Here is a 21,707-nt window from a genome sequence, read left to right as displayed (position 1 = left end):
GACAGGGTTTCTCTGTATAGCCCTGACTGTCCTGGAACTCACTCTGTAGACCAGGCTGGCCTTGAACTCAGAAATCTGCCTGCCTCTGCCTCCCAGGTGCTGGGATCAAAGGCGTGCGCCACCACTGCCTAGCACTCTCTGAAATTACTGTCTGCACTTGTGTAACTTACTTATAAACACTAAAACTGGGATTCTCTTTGCTCTTCATCATAGAAAGCTAAATCTTTGGCTCTGTCAGCTACGTCTTCTGGATTTGCCGAGTTTACTCCTCCATCCATCCTTAGGTCTGGTCTTCGAACAACACCTTTAGCATCTCCCTCTCTGTCACCTGGAAGATCTCTCACTCCGCCTTTCAGAGTTAAAGAAACTAGGATTTCATTCATGGAAGAAGGCATGAATACACACTGGACTGATAGAGTAAGTTTGATAAGCAAAACTGAGATTTTTTTTTTTTTAAATGAACTTTTGTGGATAGTCTTGAAACTACAAAGTAGATCTGAAAGAAACCTTTAGCCTATATTTGGGCTAAGCCAATATATATACCTTCTATAGGTTAAATAAAATTGTGGTGTGTGTATGTGTGTTCCTCTTCTATTATTATACTATTAAAAGGACTAAGAAACTGTATATTTTGATATTTGGTGACATCTCTTAATGGTTTGGTTTTTATTGAAAGACTGTGTGGAGTGCCATTTTAGTTTATATTAATAGAAATCTACCCACTTGATCATTTTTAATCGTCTGTCCTGTACATTGTATTTTGTTTTAATCAGTGACAAATTATTCATTAGAGAAATATTAACAAAATTAAGTTTTAGAATCACATCTAAAGAAAATTTGAGAAAGTAGGAAGTGTGGAAAGGATGGGTGGGTGTGGTTAGTGTAGACAGTGGGTGGGGGACCCTGGTGCTTTCATGCACTTTTCCTAATTTCAGGCTACAGATGACCGAAATGCAAAAGCGTTTGTTAGCACATCTTTCCATAAATGTGGACTCCCAGCAGAAACTGAGTGGATGAAGACCAGTGATAAGAATACATATTTTCCTCTGGATGTCCCTGCAAAGGACCCTCAGAAAGTGGTGGCAGAATCACTGGATGCCCATTCAGGAAGGCTGGAGAAACTGGATGTGAGCAAAGAAGACAGCACTGCTTCCACCAGGTCAGACCAGACCTCCTTAGAGTATCATGATGCCCCATCCCCAGAAGACTTGGAAGGTGGTGTTTTTGTGTCTCCCAAGCCAGCATCTTCCTCCACTGAAGTAACTTCCAATTCAGCTCTACAAACAGAGAGGGATAATGATAACGATGTGTTTAAGTCGGAAGGTACTCCTTCAGCCGTGAAGAAACAAATAGGTAGGAATTCTTTGTACATATTCAAAGTTGTCATTGTTATCTACAGTAAAATTTGTAATAGAATATTTCCTAACATAGTAAAGTGACAAGACTAAATAATTTTCTCAGTTTGCTAGATCTTACACAAGGTAATTTTATGTCAGCTTATGAAAATGGCTTGCCTTCTTTCATTCCTTCATAAGCAGGTAAGATATTTGATGACAGCTTGTATGTGCCGCCCTTTACTGAGCCATAGCATTTACTAAACAGCAGAAGGCGTGCTGGCGGAGGGGGGGACACACTGCAGTCCGCCTGAACACATCCAGTACCTAAGACAAGTAGAATAGTGCCAAGTTTATAAACTGGGGGACTATTGGAATGTTAGACTTTTCTAGCGGCCTGTTTGCTAGAAACCAGGACTTTGATTCTACTCCCTGCCCTCACCTCTGAAATAACCACATGAAGGTCATAATGAATGTCCTCCGGCCTGTGAATCTATTGTCTTAATCATTTTTTTTAATCTACTGAAAAATTGGCTATTTCTCAATGACGGGGATTGTCTATTTAAATATTTTATGTGCCCTAGTAGAAAATCACCTTCTGCCCCCCACAGTCCTTGCTGACTGTTGCCTGTCAGCAGTAATGCACTGAGAGTACTTGCTGTGCGTCCTATAGAGTGTGGTGGGCTGTATTGACAGACACGTAGCTGTTCTGGATACGGGGCCAAGGGAACATCAGAAAGGGACACTTGGTTTAGAATCGATGAACCAATTGCCTACTTTGCATTATTAGATTTTTTTAAGATGTATTTATTTTATGTTTGTGAGTACACACTGTAGCTGTACAGATGGTTGTTTGTCTTCATCTGGTTGTTGAGAATTGAATTTAGGACCTCTGCTCGCTCCGGTCAACCCCTCTTTGTCTGGTTGGCCCTGCTCGCACAGTTCCTGCTTGCTCCAGCCCAAAGATTTATTTATTATTATACATAAGTACACTGTAACTGTCTTCAGACGCATCAGAAGAGGACATCAGATATCATTACTGGTGGTTGTGGGATTTGAACTGGGTACCTTTGAAAGAGTAGTCAGTGCTCTTATCCACTGAGCCATCTCACCAGCCCACGTTATTAAAATTTTATTGAGTGATTTTATGTAAGGTATTTCCTTAGGTCTGTAAAACTAAATGCATACAATAAAAATGTGTCATCTGACTGGGGATGGATAATCCCCAGCACCAAGTTAAGCACATAGTGTAGAACTGTAATCCCAAGTTCAAAGTCCTCCTCGGCTGCAGAGCAAAAACTATTCTAGGACATTTGAGACTTTGCTATCCCACCACCCCTTCCCCTCAAAAAATGTATCGTAAGTAGATTCTCTTTGTTGTTTATGGGCTAGACTGAATGAAGAATTTGTAACAGGTGAGTGAGTCTGTTTAGATTGTGGTGTCTTGAACAAACATAGACGTTAACATGAGTTGTTCTAAGAACTTTAGGATTCTCATAAATAAAAAAAAAGTGTGTCTAGAATTTTGGGCAGGGTTGTTAATTTTTTGTTTTCCAAGACAGGGTTTCTCTTAGGTAGTACTGGCTGTCCTGGAACTGCATGCAGAGCAGACTTGCCCAGGCCTACTTCCTTTTTTTAAGTGCTGTATTCCACTAAAATATTTAGATAGTCACTAGTAATAGGATGTTCATAGTGGTATCTTTATTAGCCATTTCTGCAATATTAAGCTGTCTCAAATAGAAATCTTGGAGGGGGATACCAACATAAACCATAGAGTGAAGTAGATTCAGTTTGAAATCTCAACCTCTAAACATGATTTGTGTTCTTCTGAGCTAAGCGTGAAATTAATGCTACGGTTTTTTTCACCTACCTCCTTGGATGTTGAGAATTGAGTTAATTTAGGGAGACCTGTTAGACCCACCGAAAGGGAGAAGTTTGAGTTAAGAGGGGCCCTTGAGCTAGGCCCAGATAGTTAGATGGAAGTGCTAACAGCCTGATACCAAGGAATTAAGACGAGAACAAAAGAAGTAGGACCAGCCATTTCTGTAAAGACACTGACCATGGCCTTATCTGTGTGGCTTACAGGCACGGGAGACGCTGCCCTGGAAGCACTTTCAGAACTGAGTCGCTTGGCCCCTGCTGGAGGAGCTGAAGCTTCTTCTGGTGTGTCGTCAGTCTGTGAAGGGTAAGCTCTGCGAACAGAGGAGAAGGTTGGAGGTACTGCTGAGGCTAGGCATGGTGATACGCATCTTAATCCTAGCACTCAGGAAGCAGAGGCAGGCAGATCTCTACGATTTCAGGGCCAGCTTGGTCTGCAGAGCGAGTTTAGGACAGCTAGGGCTCTGTTACACAGAGAAACCCTTCCTCAAAGGAAAGAAATGTGAATAAGAACAGTGCACTGCTCTTCCAGAGGATCCAGATTCAATCCTAAGAACCTACATTGGGCATCTCAGAGCTGCCAGTAGTGCCAGCTCCGGGGATCTGATGCCTCTGACCTCCTCAGATCACACACACACACACACACACACACACATATTTAAAATAAGTTGGTTTGGGAGAGGCCACCATTTCCAAGTGCTTGTTGTTCTTTCAAAGTTCCCAGGTTCTATTCCTGCCATCCATATATATGAGATGCTTCACAGCTGTCTATAAACTCCAGTGTCAGGACACTGAGTTCAGGACCTAATCATTTATCTAAAATGATAAAATAATAGTGTATGCCTTCTTGGTCCATCAGACTAGCCAGTCACTGAGCTCCAGGTTTAATGAGAGGCTGTCTCAAAAAAATAATATAGAATTCATAGACCTCTGTATCAAAAAACAAAAGGCCCAAACATGATTTTGATAGTCATTCAAAAATATGCTTAAGAAGTACCCACAAAGCAAAGGTGATGTCCACCAGTGCTTGCTGTCTGAAACGTGGTCTAGTTTAGGTATGGTGACTCACAGGCTGAGAGAGGAATGTGAGTTTCAGGTCAATCTGGGTTATTATAGGGAGACTGTCTCCAGCGGTGAAGAGAACCCCCAGGCTAGCAGATTGGTTCTAGGTCCTAATTATACTCAAGTATAAGGTTACCTTAAAGTATATGCTAGCACACTGCTTCTGTTATAGAGTCAGCTGTCCTAATCAATCAGTATGATCACTCGTGCCACCCAGCACCTTTCATTCAACACTTTTAACACTGTTGTGGAGGATAAACAGTGATAACTTTAATGCTTTGAGGCTCTATGATCAATTTAATAAAACTAACCCACATAGAATTTTAATTTGTAAGGCACCGAATGGCTCATTACCTTATGAGTGAGCAGTGGGTCTGATATTAAACCCTACCCACAAAACTTGTATGATCATCTCTGTCAACTCAGTCAGACATTTTCTGCTGAGGATAAACAATGTAATAACTGGAATCTTCCAGTACTTCAACGAAAATAGTAGGAAAAATAAAGGATTTTCCTGGGGTTTTGGTGGTGGTGGTGGTGTTGTTCCTGTTCCTTATTTTTTACTTTTTCATTTTAATAAAAAAATGTTTCAGTAAGTTTGATGGACAGTTGCAACAATCAAGAAGCAAGTGATTATTCATATTAGAAAAGTTAGTTTCAATGAAAAGCTAGATGAATGTCAATTTTTGGCAAGCTAGTTTCTTTTTTCATTTGTTGTTTGTTTCCTCTGTGTAGCCTAGCTGACCTGGATCTCACTCTGAAGACCAGGCTGTCCTCAGATTCAGAAATCTGCCTGCCTCTGCCTCCCTCTGTCAGCACCTGGACAAGCTGGTTATTGGGCAAGTTGTGAAGATTTAGTTGTTGGGTATTAGTCATCAGCACTATAGATACTGTTATCTAGATAATCTCCACACACAGAAATCTCTGCAAATGTTTCAGAGACTGCTTTCTTGGGAGTATAGTGTTTGTCCTGTACTTTAGTTGGGACTTAGAGAAAAGCCCAAGTGATGGATAACTGCCGGAGTATTCTACAGCTTATCATTGTTTATTCTGAGTCATTTATCTTAATGTTTCTAGTTAGTACTAAAGTGCTGATGCTGAGCCTACCAAGTCGTAGGAAATACTGGACACTTGACAGACTTGGCTGAAAAACAAAGATGTAGTTGTAAAATGCCTGACATGTAATTTATATACTTAAAGGCACTTAAACATCATTTTACTTGTACTTTTAAGGCCACAACACCATTTTTTTTACAGAAGAGTAAACTAACTAAAGGAAAGTAGGAGAAAAAAAATGCAGCGGTGTTTATTTTATAAATTTTATAAAATTTACTCTTGTAAATTTTATAAAACTTAAAATGTTCTTTGATAGTGGGTTCTGAATTGTAGTTTTTATAACAAAGTAGCAAGTAAGAAGAAGGTGGGATAGGTGGGGTCTCATTCTCTAAAGTGTGCATTTCTGTTTCTCAAGGGAAACCTCCACTTCAAAACCCAAGACGTCGGTTCTGGGTGGGATAGAGCCTATTGAGAGCCGAGCCTCCACACTTACAGCAGACCACAAAGCGTGTATGTATCATTTAGGGCCTTGGATCAGTACTTTAAAAGAGTATTATTATTAGATTTTTCTTTTCTCAATTCTTCTCTGGCCAGCTTCCATGGAGTAAAAGCATTTTAAGGATATTAACTATCAAAAGAAACTAACTTTTTTGGGTTTTTTGGGTTTTTTTTTTTTTTTTACAGAATAGAGTTTATTCAGGGCATGGGAAGGGGAGTTAAGAGGGTAGCAGAGGCAGAGAAAGACAGAGAGAGTAGAGAAGTAGAGACCGGCCATGAGCACGTTGAAGAGAGTGGGGAAGAGAGAGGGAAGGGTGAGGGGACAGAGCAGGAGCAAGACAGAAAGAGGAACAAGAGTGAAAACAAAGAAACTTCTAAGAACAGGGACCTTGGTGAGTTTTATGAACATACTTTCTTTTGGAACATGAAAGAGTAGCAAATAAATTACCTGTTCATAGCAGTTTATTTAAGGAAATCAATAAGTACATTACATAAATCAAGTTTTTAATATAACCACTTTGTTTTATACAAATATGAGAATGGTATTTTTATTCTGCAGGTTCACAGATAGAAGGAAAAGACATGGAATGTCTACTCCAAATACATTTTTTATATATTAGCTCACTTAATCTTGTTTTGTTTTTTTTTTTTTTTTTCGAGACAGGGTTTCTCTGTGTAGCCCGGGCTGTCCTGGAACTCACTTTGTAGACCAGGCTGGCCTCGAACTCAGAAATCCACCTGCCTCTGCCTCCCGAGTGCTGGGATTAAAGGCGTGCGCCACCACGCCCGGCTCTAGCTCACTTAATCTTAGCACTGTACTTTTATGGCATTTTCTAGATCTAGAGCCTGCACCACCACTATTAAACTTTTTGCCCTGTCACAGTGTGAGTGACATCTGGGGCAGGCTGGTGCATTTGATCTCAAGATTGAGACTGATATATAGGAGCGGCAGAGATGGCTCATGCTCATTGTTAAGAGAACTGACTGCTTCCCAGAGCTCCTGGATTCAGTTCGCAGCAACCACAGGGTGGCTCACAACCATCTGTCATAGAACCCGATGCCCTCTTCTGGTGTGTCTGAAGACAGTGTACTCATATACATAAAATAAATAAATCTAAAGACAGACCAATCTGTCTACATGACAACTCTAGTATAGCCAGGACTACCACATATAGAGACTGTCTCAAAAACATATAGGAACAACAAAAAGAAAATGAAATGGAATGTATATTTTTTGTAAAATAATCTAGGGAAGATTCTCAGCATGTAAAGTAAAACCCAGGTTACTCAATTTTGGTTACCAATTTACACTGTCTTCCTGGGTCTGTGTTGTGCTTTGGGAAGAGGAGGTAGTAGGTGACTACAAGCTGCACAGGTCTGAATGGGACTGCTGTGGTCTGCACTTTATTGTATGTTGTTCCTGGGTATGTTTTGTCTGATACACACTATCTTCCTGTGAAATGTGTGTAGTAGGGCTTGGCAGGTACTCTAGAGCTAATGCTATCTGCTATTGTAACTATCATGACATCATCAGTACATTTAATTAAAAAACTTATTTAATACTTTTATATAGCAGTAACACAGGACAAGACATTCTGTCCCTTAGTATTATAGCCTGTCATTGAATAAGTATGTTCTATGCTGTACTACTTTTTGGTAAACATTTGATCACAATATTTTTGTCAGGTAATGTGCTTTGTGTATTGAGAGGGGACAGTGGGTTATGGTGGCAAACACGGGTGAAAATCATGTCTCACTGAATTAATATTTATAGACTAAGAGTATGAGCCCATTAAAAAGTATAGGGCTATTTAATCAAACTAAACATAGACATCTTTTTTCCCTCTTGAGGTTATCATGTTTTGTGTCATTCACAAATGCCAAGCCTCATATTGACATAAAACTTAGACAAGAGACGTGAAAGGGATTTCCTTTTTAATTGGGCTATAAAATTATGACATATCTGAGAAAACATCTGTACCTATTTGGATGATTGCTACCAAAAGAAAAACGCCCATCCATTTTATAGACAGCTGCAAGTCAAGGTTGCAGATGTCTTGCAGAGTCGCTGATGAAGGTGGCCAGTTTTTGAGGAGTCTGGAACCCCTTAGAGTAGTTACCACTGTGGTGACTTTGACAATAATGGCAAGAATTGCATTCCAGTTCGGAAAAGCCAAGTGATTCAAGTATGAAGTTTTTCTTCCATGTTTGCCTTTGTGGGAAACGTACACATTGTTGAACCTATACAGAGGAAGAGTCACAGGCAGGCCTTCCTCCTTGAGATATTACAAACTTTCTGGTAGTTTATTAAGATAAAACTCTTAAGTCTAGGTAATTCTTTGCTTTTTGAGTTATATGAATCTAGCTTTTTGTCTGGAATGTTTAAGAAGTTACTCTGGTTTTGTTTGTCTGTCTGTCTGGTTTTCCAGCTGTGGCCAACACGGTTGCCGATGTTGAAAGCTCTGGGTCCACCAGCTCCAAGTGCCCTGTTACCTCTGAACGCAGCCTCGGCCAAAAACTAACATTAAACTTAAAAGAAGATGAAATAGAAGCTCATGTACCAAAAGAGAATGTTGGTTTACCAGAAGAAAGCCCTCGAATTTCTGCTGGTCCTTCTGATACTCACGAGATTCATGTAAAAATATTACTTTTTTAATGCTTTCTAAGTTTTAGTATAGTTGGGCTTTAAAGATGATCATTTAAACTTAATCTGCTCATTTGACAACAACATTTTTAAGATCTCAAAATATAAGTATAAATATTTTGTGGCATATAAAGTAACACAAACTTTAAGAGATTGGTTTTTATGTAACATCAAAAGATTATATTAAGGCACAATTAATATAATATTAATATTAGCAGTTTTGTTGTTGCTCATTTGCTTTAAAATGGAAGGGATTTTTGTTTTGTTTTTTAACTACTTGAGACATTTAGACATCATTTGTAATAAGTGAATATAGTAAACAGGATCTCCCTGCATATCTGGGAGAGAGACACTAGAAAAAGAATTCTTTTAGTACTTGATAGGACTTTCTGCTTTTCTACAGTCTTATCAAATCCCTTTCACGAGTAAGGGACATTTGAGTAAATGGAGTTAGGAATAACTCTAACAATTCTTCTAACTCATAAAAATCAAATTGTATGGAATTTGGGGAGTTTATTCATAAAGTCATCCACATTCATCTTTTTAAGATTCTCCCCTGAAATAAATGGCACTCAATTTCCTATTTCTAAAGTTTGGAGGCAACAAATCCATGGGAGTAGGTAATGGGACTCCTCACTTCTAGGTTGGGTCCAGTCTGCCAGTTCACTATTTGGGGAGTGGGAAAATGTCTTTGTCTAGGTGGGTGATGATGTCTACCTTCTTGGTCAGGAGATCTCTCTGTTACTCTCTACCTCCTCCTTTTTCTCCCCTTCCCTTACCAAAAGGTAAATGCAAGGACCATTCCTTCTTCCACCAAACCCTTGCAAGAGAGGTACTGAACTTGAAAGCCTTAGGAATTTCATGGTTTATGCAGCCCCAGCAAAGGGAAGAAGATTGAGTCTAGCCCAAGGGAGCTTATGTAGGTGAATTGTTCTTCAACCTTACGGGGATCATGCTGTTTAGAAAGTGTGGATAGTTAGGTAATTTGGGGATTATTGTTTGGGGTTATTTCCTTTTCTCTAAGTTTTTTCTTGGTAAAAGAATAAGTCTTTAATTTTCTTAGAATTGTTAGCATAATGATTTTCAAGATTTTGTTAATGCTGTCTTTTTAGCTAAGAAAATGTGGGATTTCTAGTTTAATTCCATCCATAATGTGTGTAGTTATTTTGATTGAGGTTTCATTTCTTAAATGGATGTTTCATGACATATGCCATAAGTCAAGTGTAGTTTGTATTTTAAAATGGACACACAAAGAGTAAGATGTCGTTAAAATTCTGTGTGCTTTAGATCAAAATGAACTTTATAATTCATTAACTAGTTTCTTTACCTTTGATTCATTTTAGCTAATTGGATGTGAAAATCTTGAAGTTCAAAATTCAGAAGAGGAGGCCAAGAATCTTTCATTTGATGAGTTGTATCCCTTAGGGGCAGAGAAACTTGAGTATAATCTCAGTACTATTGAGCAGCAGTTTTGTGACTTGCCTGATGACAAAGACTCTGCTGAATGTGATGTTGCTGAAGTAGACGGGGAACTTTTTATGGCCCAGAGCAACTTTACCTTGATTTTAGAAGGTGAAGAAGGAGAAGTTGAGGCAAGTGACTCGGCAGCACCTAATGTGTTACCGAAAGCAACCAACACAGCAACCAAGGAAAAACCTGTGTGCCACAGAGAACCCCATAATCAGGAGCGTGTTACAGATTTGCCATCTGCTGTGACTGCTGACCAAGAATCCCACAAGGCAGAGACTTTACCGTATGTGCCTGAACCGGTTAAAGTGGCAATTGCAGAAAATCTGTTGGATGTAATTAAAGACACCAGAAGTAAGGGAGCAACTCTGGTGGCAGCAGGTGAGGCTGGTGATGAGGACAGAGCAGTGATAACCCCAAAGGCTGCACATTCGTCCAGGCTGACGAACTCTACACTGAAGACTGTTAAGGAAACACGTGCAGAGGCTGTAAATACCAGCCAGAGTGATGACATGGTTTCTTCTCGAACTCTCACAAGAAGGCAGCACGCCCTAAGCCTGAGTGTCACATCAGAACAAGAGCCTTCAGCAGTTGCCACTCCTAAGAAGAGAACTAGAAAAATAAAAGAAACTCCTGAGTCTTCTGAAAGGACCTGTTCTGACCTAAAAGTAGCACCTGAGAACCAACTGACAGCTCAGAGTCCTCCCCCTCCTAGGAGAGGAAAGAAGAAGGACGTTAGCCAAGGCACACTGGCAAGTTCTGGTGCTGTAGAGCCAGAGTTGGAACCTCAGGGTACGCCGGGAAGACTAAGGCTGAGAACGCAGCCACCCGAGCCAGCAGCTGAAGAAACTCCTTCTAGAACAAAAGTCAGGCTTTCATCTGTTAGAAAGGGAGCCCCTAGAAGACTTAAGAAGTCTGTAGAAAATGGGCAAAGTACAGAAATTGTAGATGATCTCAAAGGGAGTGAAGCAGCAGGTCATGACAGGACTGTCACAGAACTGAGGAGTGCCAATTCAGAAGATACTCAGAATATGGAGTATAAACAAGATGAACACAGTGACAGGCAACTGCCTCTAAAACGAAAGCGGGTCAGAGAGAGAGAAGTGAGTGTGTCAAGTGTGACAGAAGAGCCAAAGCTTGACTCATCCCAGGTGCCTCTTCAGACAGGACTCGATGTACCTGCCACCCCTAGGAAACGTGGTAGACCCAGGAAGGTAGTTTCCTTAGAAGCTGATGGTGGCACAACTGATAAGGAACAGACAAGTCCCCAGAAGAAAGACGTTCCGGTTGTCCGGAGATCTACACGGAACACCCCAGCTAGAAATGTGAGTACTTTAGAAAAATCAGTTTTAGTGCCAAATAAGGAAGCTGCTCTAGTGGTGACATCTAAGAGGAAACCTACAAAGAAGTCTGCAGAGGAAAGCTCAAAAGATCCATCATCAGCAGTCTCAGACTTGGCGGATGGAGCAGCCCACCCAGAGTCTGCTGACCGAAAGGAAGGACTGCTTGCCGCCGCTGCTCTCACACCATCTGCCCAGGGCACAAGGACTAGGTCTAGAAGGACCATGTTGTTGACGGACATTTCTGAACCCAAAACTGAGCCTTTATTTCCTCCTCCTTCAATGAAGGTTCCAAAGAAAACAAAAGGTATTTAGTTTTATTCATTTTTATCTTTCTTAGAATACAGAGCCTAAAATTTTGAGTGGTTTTTTTTTTTTTTTTTTTTTAGTTAATTATTTGAATTGAAACACAAAAATTTTTTCCTTAAAGAAAAATTGTGTTTAAAAGACAGAACACCTACTCCCAAAAAACCCAGACCACCAGATAAAATGACCTAAAGGTTTGTTTCCAGGTTGATGTTCAAATTGACGATTATCCAGATGCTCTATGGCTTTGTGTCCTACAGTCCATTTGACACGGGTCTATCTTGTTCTCTTTCCTCTCTGTCTTTATATCTAAGTAGCTTCATTTTGTTTCCCTTTAAATATAACTTTTTGCTGTATTTAAAAAAAAAAAAAGTCTTCTGAGCCAAACAGTGCTTGAAGTTTAAGAAGCAGCGTTCTTGTTTGGAATAGTGTAGCAAACACCTTACTTACTCTCTGTCGTGTTAACGTAATTTTCTATATAGCTGTTTTTCTGTTAAAAAAAATACAGCTATTACAGAAAATTAGATAATATGCTTTAATCCATGGATGGTCTTATTAAAGAATAAATGGAATAAGCCAAGCATGGTGTACCCCTGTAGTCCCAGTGTTGAGGCAGCAAGGCCACCTTGGGCTGTGTGGCAAGACTCTGTATTAAACCACATGCTACAGTCTGAACGTACTTACTTAGTGATCATTTTCAGAAACTCATGGTAGAGGTATATGTTAGAGCAGGCTCATTAGCCTCTGTGGAAGCCAAAGATCGGCCATTGGTGTCTTCCAGTGAACCTGGAATTCAGCATTTGGCTGAATTGGCTGGTCAGCAGACCCTCCACATTCTGCTCTATTTTCGCCTCCCAGCACTGAGAATGTAGGCAGTTTCGATGTTGTCCAGCATTTTACATAACTGCAGGGACCTCCTCATGCCTACACAGCAGGCATTTTACCCACAGTCCTCTCCACATTTCCTGCTTCAAAGCTCTAAGCATATATGAGATTATAAATTTGGTCACGTGACATTTCAGGTCACTAATACCCCCCTGGTGCTTGAACATCTTCCTGTGGGATATTCTCATGGTTTAAGGACTCCTGTGTTAGAATAGGCACCTTTTATTAGGAAGCTGGGGGTACAAGAGATAATTGAGAGTTGGGGTCTCATTTTGAAGTTGACCACAGTGGAGTCATTTGACCACAAACAGTAGCTAGTGCTGCAGACTAGAGCTACCTCTCCTTCTCCCCAGAGAGCTGTGTTCCAGCCCTGGATTTGTCTTGTCATTTTTAACTTTTTAATCCTAGTAATACTGTTCATTGAAATGTTTCTCTGAAGTTTGCAGAGATGAGGCGTCATCTTACAGATAGTAAAACTTTGTGTCTGCCCTAAAAGAGGTGTGTTAAAGAAACCAGGACTAGGCCAAACATTTTAATCTGATACTAAATTCTTAAATTCCTTTTTGTTTTTTTGTGACAGGGTTTCACTTTGTAACTTTGACTGCCCTAGAACTAGCTCTATAGACCAGGCTGACCTCAAACTAACAGATTCACCTGCCTCTGCCTCCCAAGTGCTGGGATTACAGGCATGTACCACCACCGCCAGCTAAATAATTCTTAGTCTTAAAAGTAAATGAGGAAGCTTAACTGGAGACTAAGGTGCTCTGGGAAAGCCAAAGACAATGGATGTTGCTCCAGTAGCGCAGAGAGATGTGAATATAGACTTGCATTGTTAACAGTAGGAAGGGGCCCTTGCCACAGAGGCCTGCAATGTAAGGTCTGCTTCTCATAAGCTGGTGGTGGCCTGCAATGTAGTGTCTGCCTCTCAGAAGCTGGTGGAGGAGGCCTGCAGTGTAAGGTCTGCCTCTCAGAAGCTGGTGGGGAGGGTGTCTCATGCTGCTGATGCTCTTCTCTTGGGAAGAGCCAGGGCTTTTATGGGCTAGGGAGGTGACTCAGTCAGTAAAGCACTTGACTTTCAACCTTGACGACCTGAGATTGGATCCCCACGATCCATGTACATGAACATGATACACAGCCCAACAATGGGGGATGGAAGGGAGAGGCGGAATGCTTGTGAGCCAAGTAGCCTGGCCTGTGTAAAATTCCAGTGTAAGATCTATATCAACCAAAAGTTGGAAGACACCTGGAGACCAGCCCCAAAGGCTGTCCTCTGACCTCCATAGACAGACTCCTGCATCTACACAAAAGAGCACACACAAAGGCTCAGACAAGTTTGGGGTTGGAGTTTGTTTTTGTTGGGTTTTTTTTGTTGGTAGCGGTGGTGGTTTTTGTTTGTTTTGGGTTGGGGTTTTTTTTTTTTTTTTTTTTGAGTAGTGGTGTTTTATTGTTTTATTTGAGAGAGAATCAGGCCAGCTGAGCCCCAAACTTATCATTTTCTTACCCCTACCTCCTAATGGAATGATAGGTTTGGGCCTTCATGGCCCAGCAAAAGTCATACTAGTAAGATTAGATGTCCGACATTGGTCGGCTGTCTATTTGTGTGTCTGTCTCTCTTTGTGTCCCAGTGATGTGGGCATCATACAGAACTTGTTTATAAAGCACTTGCTATATGCATCGGATTGTTCTGATCTTTACTGAGATAATTTTCATCTGTATCCTACTTTTTAATTAGCTGAGGCACAGGTAGTGAGTTCAGAGTCCCGAGTGTAGTCTCTGCACTGCTTCTGTCATTGCCACTGCTGTGGTGGTGCTGTTTAAAGGGGAGTCTGCATGCTGCATTTCTTTTCTATGGCTTACTTTACAACCCTCTCATTGGCCCCCCCCACGATCCTTCCCTGACCCCCTTAACTCTGAGCTGGTGCGGGCCCCCACTCTGGCACTTTAGTTATTTTTAAAATGTCTTCATTTGCATGTAATATTGTATAGATCTTGTTTCAGGTTTTTATGTACATAACAGTGTGGTCACATTCAGCTCTCCTCCCTACCCTTTCACCCCTCTCCTCGTGGCTGCTCCCTCCATTTTTGTACTTCTTTTTTAACTTTTACTTTGTGTGGTTAATTACGGAGTGGTTATAACCTCCTACTACTTTTCAGCTTTAACTTGATAAACTTTCCCACCTGTCCACCCTCCCCTTAGAATGAGCAGCTCATAATGAGGGAGCTAGAAAGGGTTTGTTTTGATTTTTGGTGTTTGGAGACATGGTTTCTCTTTTAATAGCCCAGACTGTCCTGGAGCTCCATCTGTAGACCTTGAGCTCACAGAGCTCGGCCTGCCACCACCACCCAGCCTTAGGATGAGGTTTTAAAGTTGGAATCTCTTCTTTGCAAGTAAAATTGCTCTTGCAAATAAAATTCACAGTGTAATGAAAACCTCATCTAGAAATGGAGACTCACAGGCCATGTGGGATTCATTCAGCTCCTGAGAGGAGCTGAGGGTCAAACTAATGAGCAGTAGCTTTGTGCTGCCTGGAACCCCATTGTTAAGATGCGATAGCGTTTACTTGGAAGCCTTAACTGTTCATGCGCAGTGGACTTACTTACATGAGAAGGGGGTGTTTCGCCATCACTTTTGTCTCCTGATATGGATAATAAATGTATATGCTGTGTTGTCTTTGTTGGATGCTTTTGTCTTTCTAATGCATACCGTTTCTTCCAGGATTTTTGCTGCTGTATATTGATTGCCTTTTGTTTTGTAAACCGGACATAGTTACAGGTCGATGTTTTGTTTGTTTCCTGCTTGTCTTTAGCTGAGAACATGGAGGCCGCGGCCCAGCTGAAAGAATTGGTGTCAGATTTATCTTCTCAGTTTGTTGTTTCCCCTCCTGCCTTGAGAACCAGGCAGAAAAGTATATCCAATACTTCCAAGCTTCTAGGTGAACTGGTAAGGAAGGCATGAAAACATCTCTGTGATTATTGGGTTGTTTGTCTGTTTGTGTATAGGCTGTATACCCCTGGATTGTCTAGAAGTCATGATCTTGCCTCAGACTCCTGAGAGCTGAGATTAAAAGGATTTTTAAGTGATTTTTTTTTCCTAAGTAAATTTGTTGAAAAATAAAATTATATAAAGATGCACGTGGGCCAGAGAGATGGCTCAGCAGTTAACTGTACTAGCTGTTCTTGCAGAAAACTCAGGTTCAGTTCCCAGCTCACAACCTGTAACTCCAGTTTCTGGGCGATCCAGCCTTCTCTTGTAGCCTCCTGGGCTGCCGGGCATGCATGTGGTACGCACGCCCCCAAAACACTCAGACACAGGAAATAAAAATAATAAATATTTTTAAGCAGGGTAACTTACATTTATATCAAAAGCCCAAAATCCTGTGCTTGCTGTCTTTAAGACAGATCAGCAGCAATTTTCTAGTTACTGTTAGGAGTAAAGTTTTAAAACTAAAGTGCTTGCCAGGCATGGTGACATTCACCCTGAATCACAGAACTCAAGGCAGAGATAGGCTCTCTTGAGTTCAGTTCCAGCCTCTTCTATGTGCTTAGTCCTCAGCCAGCCAGGGATGCATAGTAAGACCATCTCAAAAACAAACAAACAAACCAACCAATAATAACAAACATGGCCCTTTAAATTATCTGGGTGTTTAGTTGAAGGGACAGTCTAATTAGTATGCTGAGTACAGTCATCTCTGCCCAAGTGCCTCTGTCGATAGAGGGATGGAGGGGACAGCTGTAGGGATTCAAATGAAACATGGTGTAGGCTTTGAGTAGTTTCTGTGGAAAGCATTCTAGGAAGGAAGAAAGCCATCTTTGGTGACCCAATGCCTATAAGATGGAGAGAACCTGGCCTCAGAGCTGAAGACATGTTAGGAGGGTGGGTGGTAGAAGTGTGTAGAGCAAATGCTGACAAAACAAGGTCCAGCCAGTGTGGGCTGAGGAGAGAGGACCATTCTAGTCTAGACCATCAAGTTTCTGTCAGACAGCCAGAGGGCTCTATGTAGGACCTAAGTGGGTTAACAATGCTTGACTCCTTGTCTGAGCAGGATACTTTTTAAATCAATACTTCAATCAATGTTTCATTACAGCCAGGTGGTAGTGGTGTGTGCCTTTAATCCTGGAACTCAGGAAGCAGGAGGAGGTGGATCTCTGAGTTTGAGGTCAATCTGGTCTACAAAATGGGCTACAGAGAGACAGAAATAGAGAAACCGTGTCTAGAAAGTCAAAGTCTTAATTGCTTAAGCAACTTATATTTTTAAATTTCTAACCCATAGGAGAGTGACCCTAAGCCATTAGAGATCATAGAACAAAAACCAAAAAGAAGCAGGACTGTGAAGACAAGAGCAAGCAGGTAAGCAGCCCCATCCTCCGTTCATCCCCTAGAGCCGAGGGGGTGCTAGGAAGGGTGAGACCACTTCTCACACAAGCCTAGCCTTGACATTGTGGAGTTCAGCACTTGAAGGTAACATTCGCCACAGAGTGAAGACTTACAGTTTATTGTCCACTTGGCGTGGTTGGAAGAGAAGATAGTTTGCCTCTTCATTAATTAAAGTCCCACAGCTGTCTCACTACTTAGCAGTATTACTGCATGTGTGGTAAATATATCCATTTGAGATGTCTGTGTGGAGCGGGGTTCTCAGACTGTGCTTAGGCTTGGCTGACTAATGAAAATACAAATTCCTTCCTCAACATGACACAGTTGGCACCGCTCACACGTACACTGCCTTTGTATATGTTCATGCCACTTGCTACTGTTTATAAATTCGTGGGTCTGCTGGCTCTCATCCCATGAGCTGACTATAGGTACCTGGGCCATCCTTGTAACTGCAGAATTTTAGACATATCTGTGGCTAAGTATGCCCACCGGCACACACAGGGATGGGGTGGGTGGTGAAGCCTTAACACTGCCTGCAAGTCCACTCTTACACGTCTCTGCGAGAGTGAAGCACTTGACCAGACAGCACATTGTGCCCATTCCCACTTGACTGTATCTTTCTTTCAGAAACACAGGAGACGGAAGTTCTTGGTCACCTCCTCCTGTAGAAATTAAGCTGGTTTCTCCCTTGGCCAGTCCAGTGGATGAAATAAAGACCAGCAAGCCAAGAAAAACTGCAGAAATAGCAGGAAAAACTCTTGGAAGGGGCAGAAAGAAGCCATCTTCTTTTCCAAAGCAAATTTTACGCAGGAAAATGCTGTAATTTTTAGCCCAAGATTTTAACACGCACCTGTTTGTAAAAGTCAACAGTATTTGTGTGGATTATTAAAGTCACCAATTTGGATGGAAATACTTTATATAAATTGTACAATTTTGTAAGCAGTAAATGAGTAACTCCACATGGAGTGAGTTCTTGTAGTGCAGGCGTTTTATACGACTTGATGCGTTTATATCAATGTAAATATGACTTATCATTGGGAGGTTAAATAAACTACTGTAAAGTACACTGTGTGTCTGGTAGATTTTTGAGAGGAGCTTTCTGTTTGAGTTGTAATTTTATATGCTACTGGACATATGTTCATATCCTTTCTTTACAGTTAAGATACTAGAACTGTCTTAAAATGAGGGCGATCAACTATTGATTATTTTTAACATTGCTGTTTTATAATGTATGCACTTTGATGCTGTTCCTCAGATCTCTGGTCAGTACCTGTACTCATTGGGCTTTGCCTGATACTGTGTTGAATTTGAATTGTGGGCATGTGATTTTGCCTTTTTGTAGTTTTACAAATGTTGTGTAATCTACCTCAAATGAGTAATTTTCCAGTACTGCAGTCGGTTTCCTATGCTAGCAGTTCTGTTCAGTAACTTAAGGACTATCTGTCTCTCAGTTCAGAGACTTAATTATCCAGGTTAGATTGACCGGTTTCACTGCTTCCTAGCAACCTCATGGAAGGAAGGATTGGAGAAAGAAATGTAAAACAGTGCACCGACGCATGCCTGCTGCTGAGAAGAAGAGCCGACAAGGTTTAGACTTCCGTGCTGTGAAAGAGCTTGCGACTGCGTCACAGGAGCCTCTCTAGTATTCAGGTTTTAAACTGGTAACTGCCACAGAACCTCAGGCACAGGGTACAGAGAATGGAAGAGTGTGAGCAGATGTCGGAAAAGAGGAAAGGAACGCTCTTTTCTGCAGTGTGTGTACCGTTGGTAATGGCGCCTGATGGACGCCATGATGTTCATCAATAAATAAGTGTTGTCAAATAATTTATGACAGGTAATTGATAGTGTGTAATGAATGGACGCTTAATAATTGATACCTAAAAGCAGACTTTGTCAGCTAAGCTTTGGATGTTTTCGTGAGCAGTGTGCTTTGTGTGTTATTTTTCTACCGAATAGCATCATGGATAATGAGAAAATGGGGAGAGTGCCTGTGCCGAGATCGGACAGTGTGAGAGTGGCCGTCCGGGTGCGGCCGTTCAGCCAGGTCAGTCCATGCTCATTGCCTTGCTGACAATTACTGCCTGATTTTATTAATTTTTAATAATAGTTTCTGAATTTGTATTTAAGCTGCTTGTCATTTATGAAATATTAAACTTATTTAAATGGATTTGTCAAATGAATAACAAAAGATCTAAGCATAATTTAGTAAACATTTAATTTCATTCCTTGGTACAAGTAGCACAATAAAAAAAACTGACAAGAGAAACACTGTCAAGTTAATAATTATTTAAACCAGGGCAGTTTGCTAAATAGAGATGTGCAGGGTCTGATTTTACTACATGTGGGTCTGGGGCAGAGATGTCGGTTGGTAAGTGTGCTTGCCTACCATGCATGAATCCCTAGGGTAGCTCACCAGCACTCTATGAAATGAGGCACAAAGAGAGATGTGTGGAATCCCAGCCTGAGGCGAGGCAACCTACTAGAAGCTCAGTTATCCTTGGCTATGTTGTACATTCAAGGCCAGCTTGCACTACATGAAACACCAAGAAATGTTTATCTTAAAAGTAGGTCTTGCCACGTGTGGACACGCGTCAGTGATCCCAACGTAGAAAGCTAAGGTAGCAGAGTCCTGTTCCTGACCGGACTTCAGTCACATAATGAGAACGTGCCAGGGGGCACTTACATGTTAGTTTTATGGAAACACTGCTCATGAGATCTCATGCTCAAGGCTGCCTCCTCCCCTTGGCTGTGCCCCATCTATCTAGCATACATGGGCACGCTCTGCATACCACTCAAGTCAGAAGAACTGGACCTAAGCTCTTCCACAGTTCCAGAGAGGATGCTGTTCTGTAAGAAGCTTGCCACAGAAGTAGAGAGCTGTGCTGTGTGTTCCCAGTGGAACCTGCTATCCCCCTTTCCATTATAGCAGGCTTGTCTTTGCCCACTGTGACCAGTGGAGTTTTGTTACTCTGACTGCTAGAAAGTGCTAGATCTAAAGAGAAGTGTCTAGGCAGCTGCAGAGGGTGCAGTGTGTAAGAGCGAGCACTGGCTATTGCAGAAGACTCGGGTTCTATTCTCTCCTTGCCTGAGAGCCCAGTTTATGCATCTGCAGGTGGCAGCAAACTTCACTGTCACCCCCTGGTAGGAGGTACAGAGAGCTCCTGGAGCAGGCAATGTCCCAGTGCCAATGCCATGTGGCTCTTTCCTATCAGCTCTGTGGTGGGCCCAGTCATCACACTAGGTGTGGAAGGAGAAGCTTTCGATCATGTGAAAGTTCTGCAAACTACATCTTTGCCATACAGGAAATGAGAAGTTTGCACTTTGTACCTTGCAACCCCTGTGCAAGCACACACACACATACCATGTCAAGAACTGAAAGGATTTTACCTGCTACTCACCTCCAAGGAATGTCTGAGATATCCAGGATCCTGAATCTTGATGCCACCAGCTCGTACCCCCTTGAGTACACATGATGGATGAAGACACAGTCCCTACTGTGTCACCTTAACGACTCTAATCTTCACTGATTAGCATAGTGTAGACATATAGTAGAGACAGGCCATGCTAGCAAGCAAGAAAACCAGGTTCCCAGGCACTCTGCTTTGTGATGGTTGGTCTGTGTGACAAGACCTACAATGTTCAGTTCTCCGGATCTAATGATAAGGAACACTCAAGATGGTATTGGCTAAGGTACGGGTAGTGTACATGAGACCAAGAGAAGGTATAGGTTCCTCTAGCACCTGTACAGTCAGGATGGGAGGTATCAAGCCTTACCAAAAAGTCAAGCCCCATCTGGCTCGCTCACTGATGGACTGTTGAAGGAACATGAGCGAGTCAAAAATCCCAACCTCGGTTCTTTCACAGCCTATCCGGTCTCATCAGGTTTACCTGGCAGCTTATAGTGCCTGTACTTCCTGTGCCCCTCCTAGTGTGGTATCAGAGGCTGTGACTATGAAGTGTCCCCACAGGCTAGCGTGGGAGAGTGTTTGCTTCCTGGAGGATAGCACTGTACTGAGGGGAGGTTGTGGAGCCTTTGGGACATCACTAGCTATAAAAGCTACTGGGACCTTCAGCTTGACATTGCTTTCGGTCAAGCCATTGCTTCCTGATGCTAAGCTGTGAACAGGCTGCTACACTCTCCTGCTGCCAGTCTCCAAACAGTCCAGATAAGTCTTTCCGTAAAGGTCACTTTGCTCAGGTTCTCTCACAGGCATGAGAAAGGTGGCCACTACAGTGTTGGAGGTCAAGGGTCCCAATTGCCCCCTCATCAGTACTGCCTTTACAACATATTTTGAATTCTTCCCTTTCATGCCTTTCCTAGTATAGTATCTACCCCCAGAATGTCCTCAGGGAACAAGGGTATTAATACAAAATGGGGGTGCTGCCCTAATTTTAGGCACACCAACACTTGTGTTACTCTGATGGTCTTACCCCCACCTTCCCCAGTTTGTTTACGCGGCCCTGGAAAGCAGCCTTAGCTGCTATGGGCCTATGCACATTCAGCGTTTGAATCCAGGAGAGCAATGGACTCCTTGTCTTCATTGGCCTAGTGAGCTCCTTGGGAGGACTGTGTGGCCCACTCATTCTGAGACACAGTCTTGGCTCCACCTCTTACAACATTCCTATTTGGGATTCTATTGACAACCTGTTCCTAAGCCCCACAAGAAACTCCATCCCCTCTGGGACAGCAGAGGGGAAAGGTGAGAGTATGCTTTGGGCTTATTTTCCTTCTGCTTAGGGGCTACCAAGATCACCTTGGGGTATCATTTTCCTGGAGTTCAGAAATGGAGCACACCACACCATTCCTGTTTCTACCCCAAGTGCCACCCATCCACCCTCTTTTTTTTTTTTTTTTTTTTTTTTTT

At 41.9% G+C, this 21,707-nt stretch overlaps 2 protein-coding genes across 3 annotated transcripts in view; both read left to right on the top strand.

The window, feature by feature from the left end:
- The window catches only part of Ahctf1 (AT-hook containing transcription factor 1), a 59,249-nt gene extending 40,141 nt beyond the window's left edge, over positions 1-19,108 (top strand). For both annotated transcript variants that reach the window (XM_021175618.1, XM_021175460.2), the window contains exons 28-36: positions 214-417; positions 936-1,353; positions 3,420-3,519; positions 5,746-5,840; positions 8,258-8,463; positions 9,816-11,586; positions 15,278-15,411; positions 16,742-16,818; positions 17,470-19,108. In XM_021175618.1, the coding sequence (XP_021031277.1) occupies positions 214-417; positions 936-1,353; positions 3,420-3,519; positions 5,746-5,840; positions 8,258-8,463; positions 9,816-11,586; positions 15,278-15,411; positions 16,742-16,818; positions 17,470-17,665 (3,201 nt within the window). In that variant the 3' untranslated portion in view covers positions 17,666-19,108. The remainder of the gene's footprint in view (positions 1-213; positions 418-935; positions 1,354-3,419; positions 3,520-5,745; positions 5,841-8,257; positions 8,464-9,815; positions 11,587-15,277; positions 15,412-16,741; positions 16,819-17,469) is intronic.
- The window catches only part of LOC110304409 (kinesin-like protein KIF28P), a 50,489-nt gene continuing 47,566 nt past the window's right edge, over positions 18,785-21,707 (top strand). The window contains exon 1 of the mRNA XM_021175827.2: positions 18,785-18,886. Coding sequence (XP_021031486.1) covers positions 18,803-18,886 — 84 coding nt within the window. The 5' untranslated portion in view covers positions 18,785-18,802. The remainder of the gene's footprint in view (positions 18,887-21,707) is intronic.

This window comes from Mus caroli, chromosome 1 (assembly GCF_900094665.2).
Source record: "Mus caroli chromosome 1, CAROLI_EIJ_v1.1, whole genome shotgun sequence".
NCBI classification, from domain to species: Eukaryota; Metazoa; Chordata; class Mammalia; order Rodentia; family Muridae; genus Mus; species Mus caroli.
Note: the sequence above shows the minus strand (reverse complement) of the source record. Positions and strands in the feature narration are given on the sequence as shown.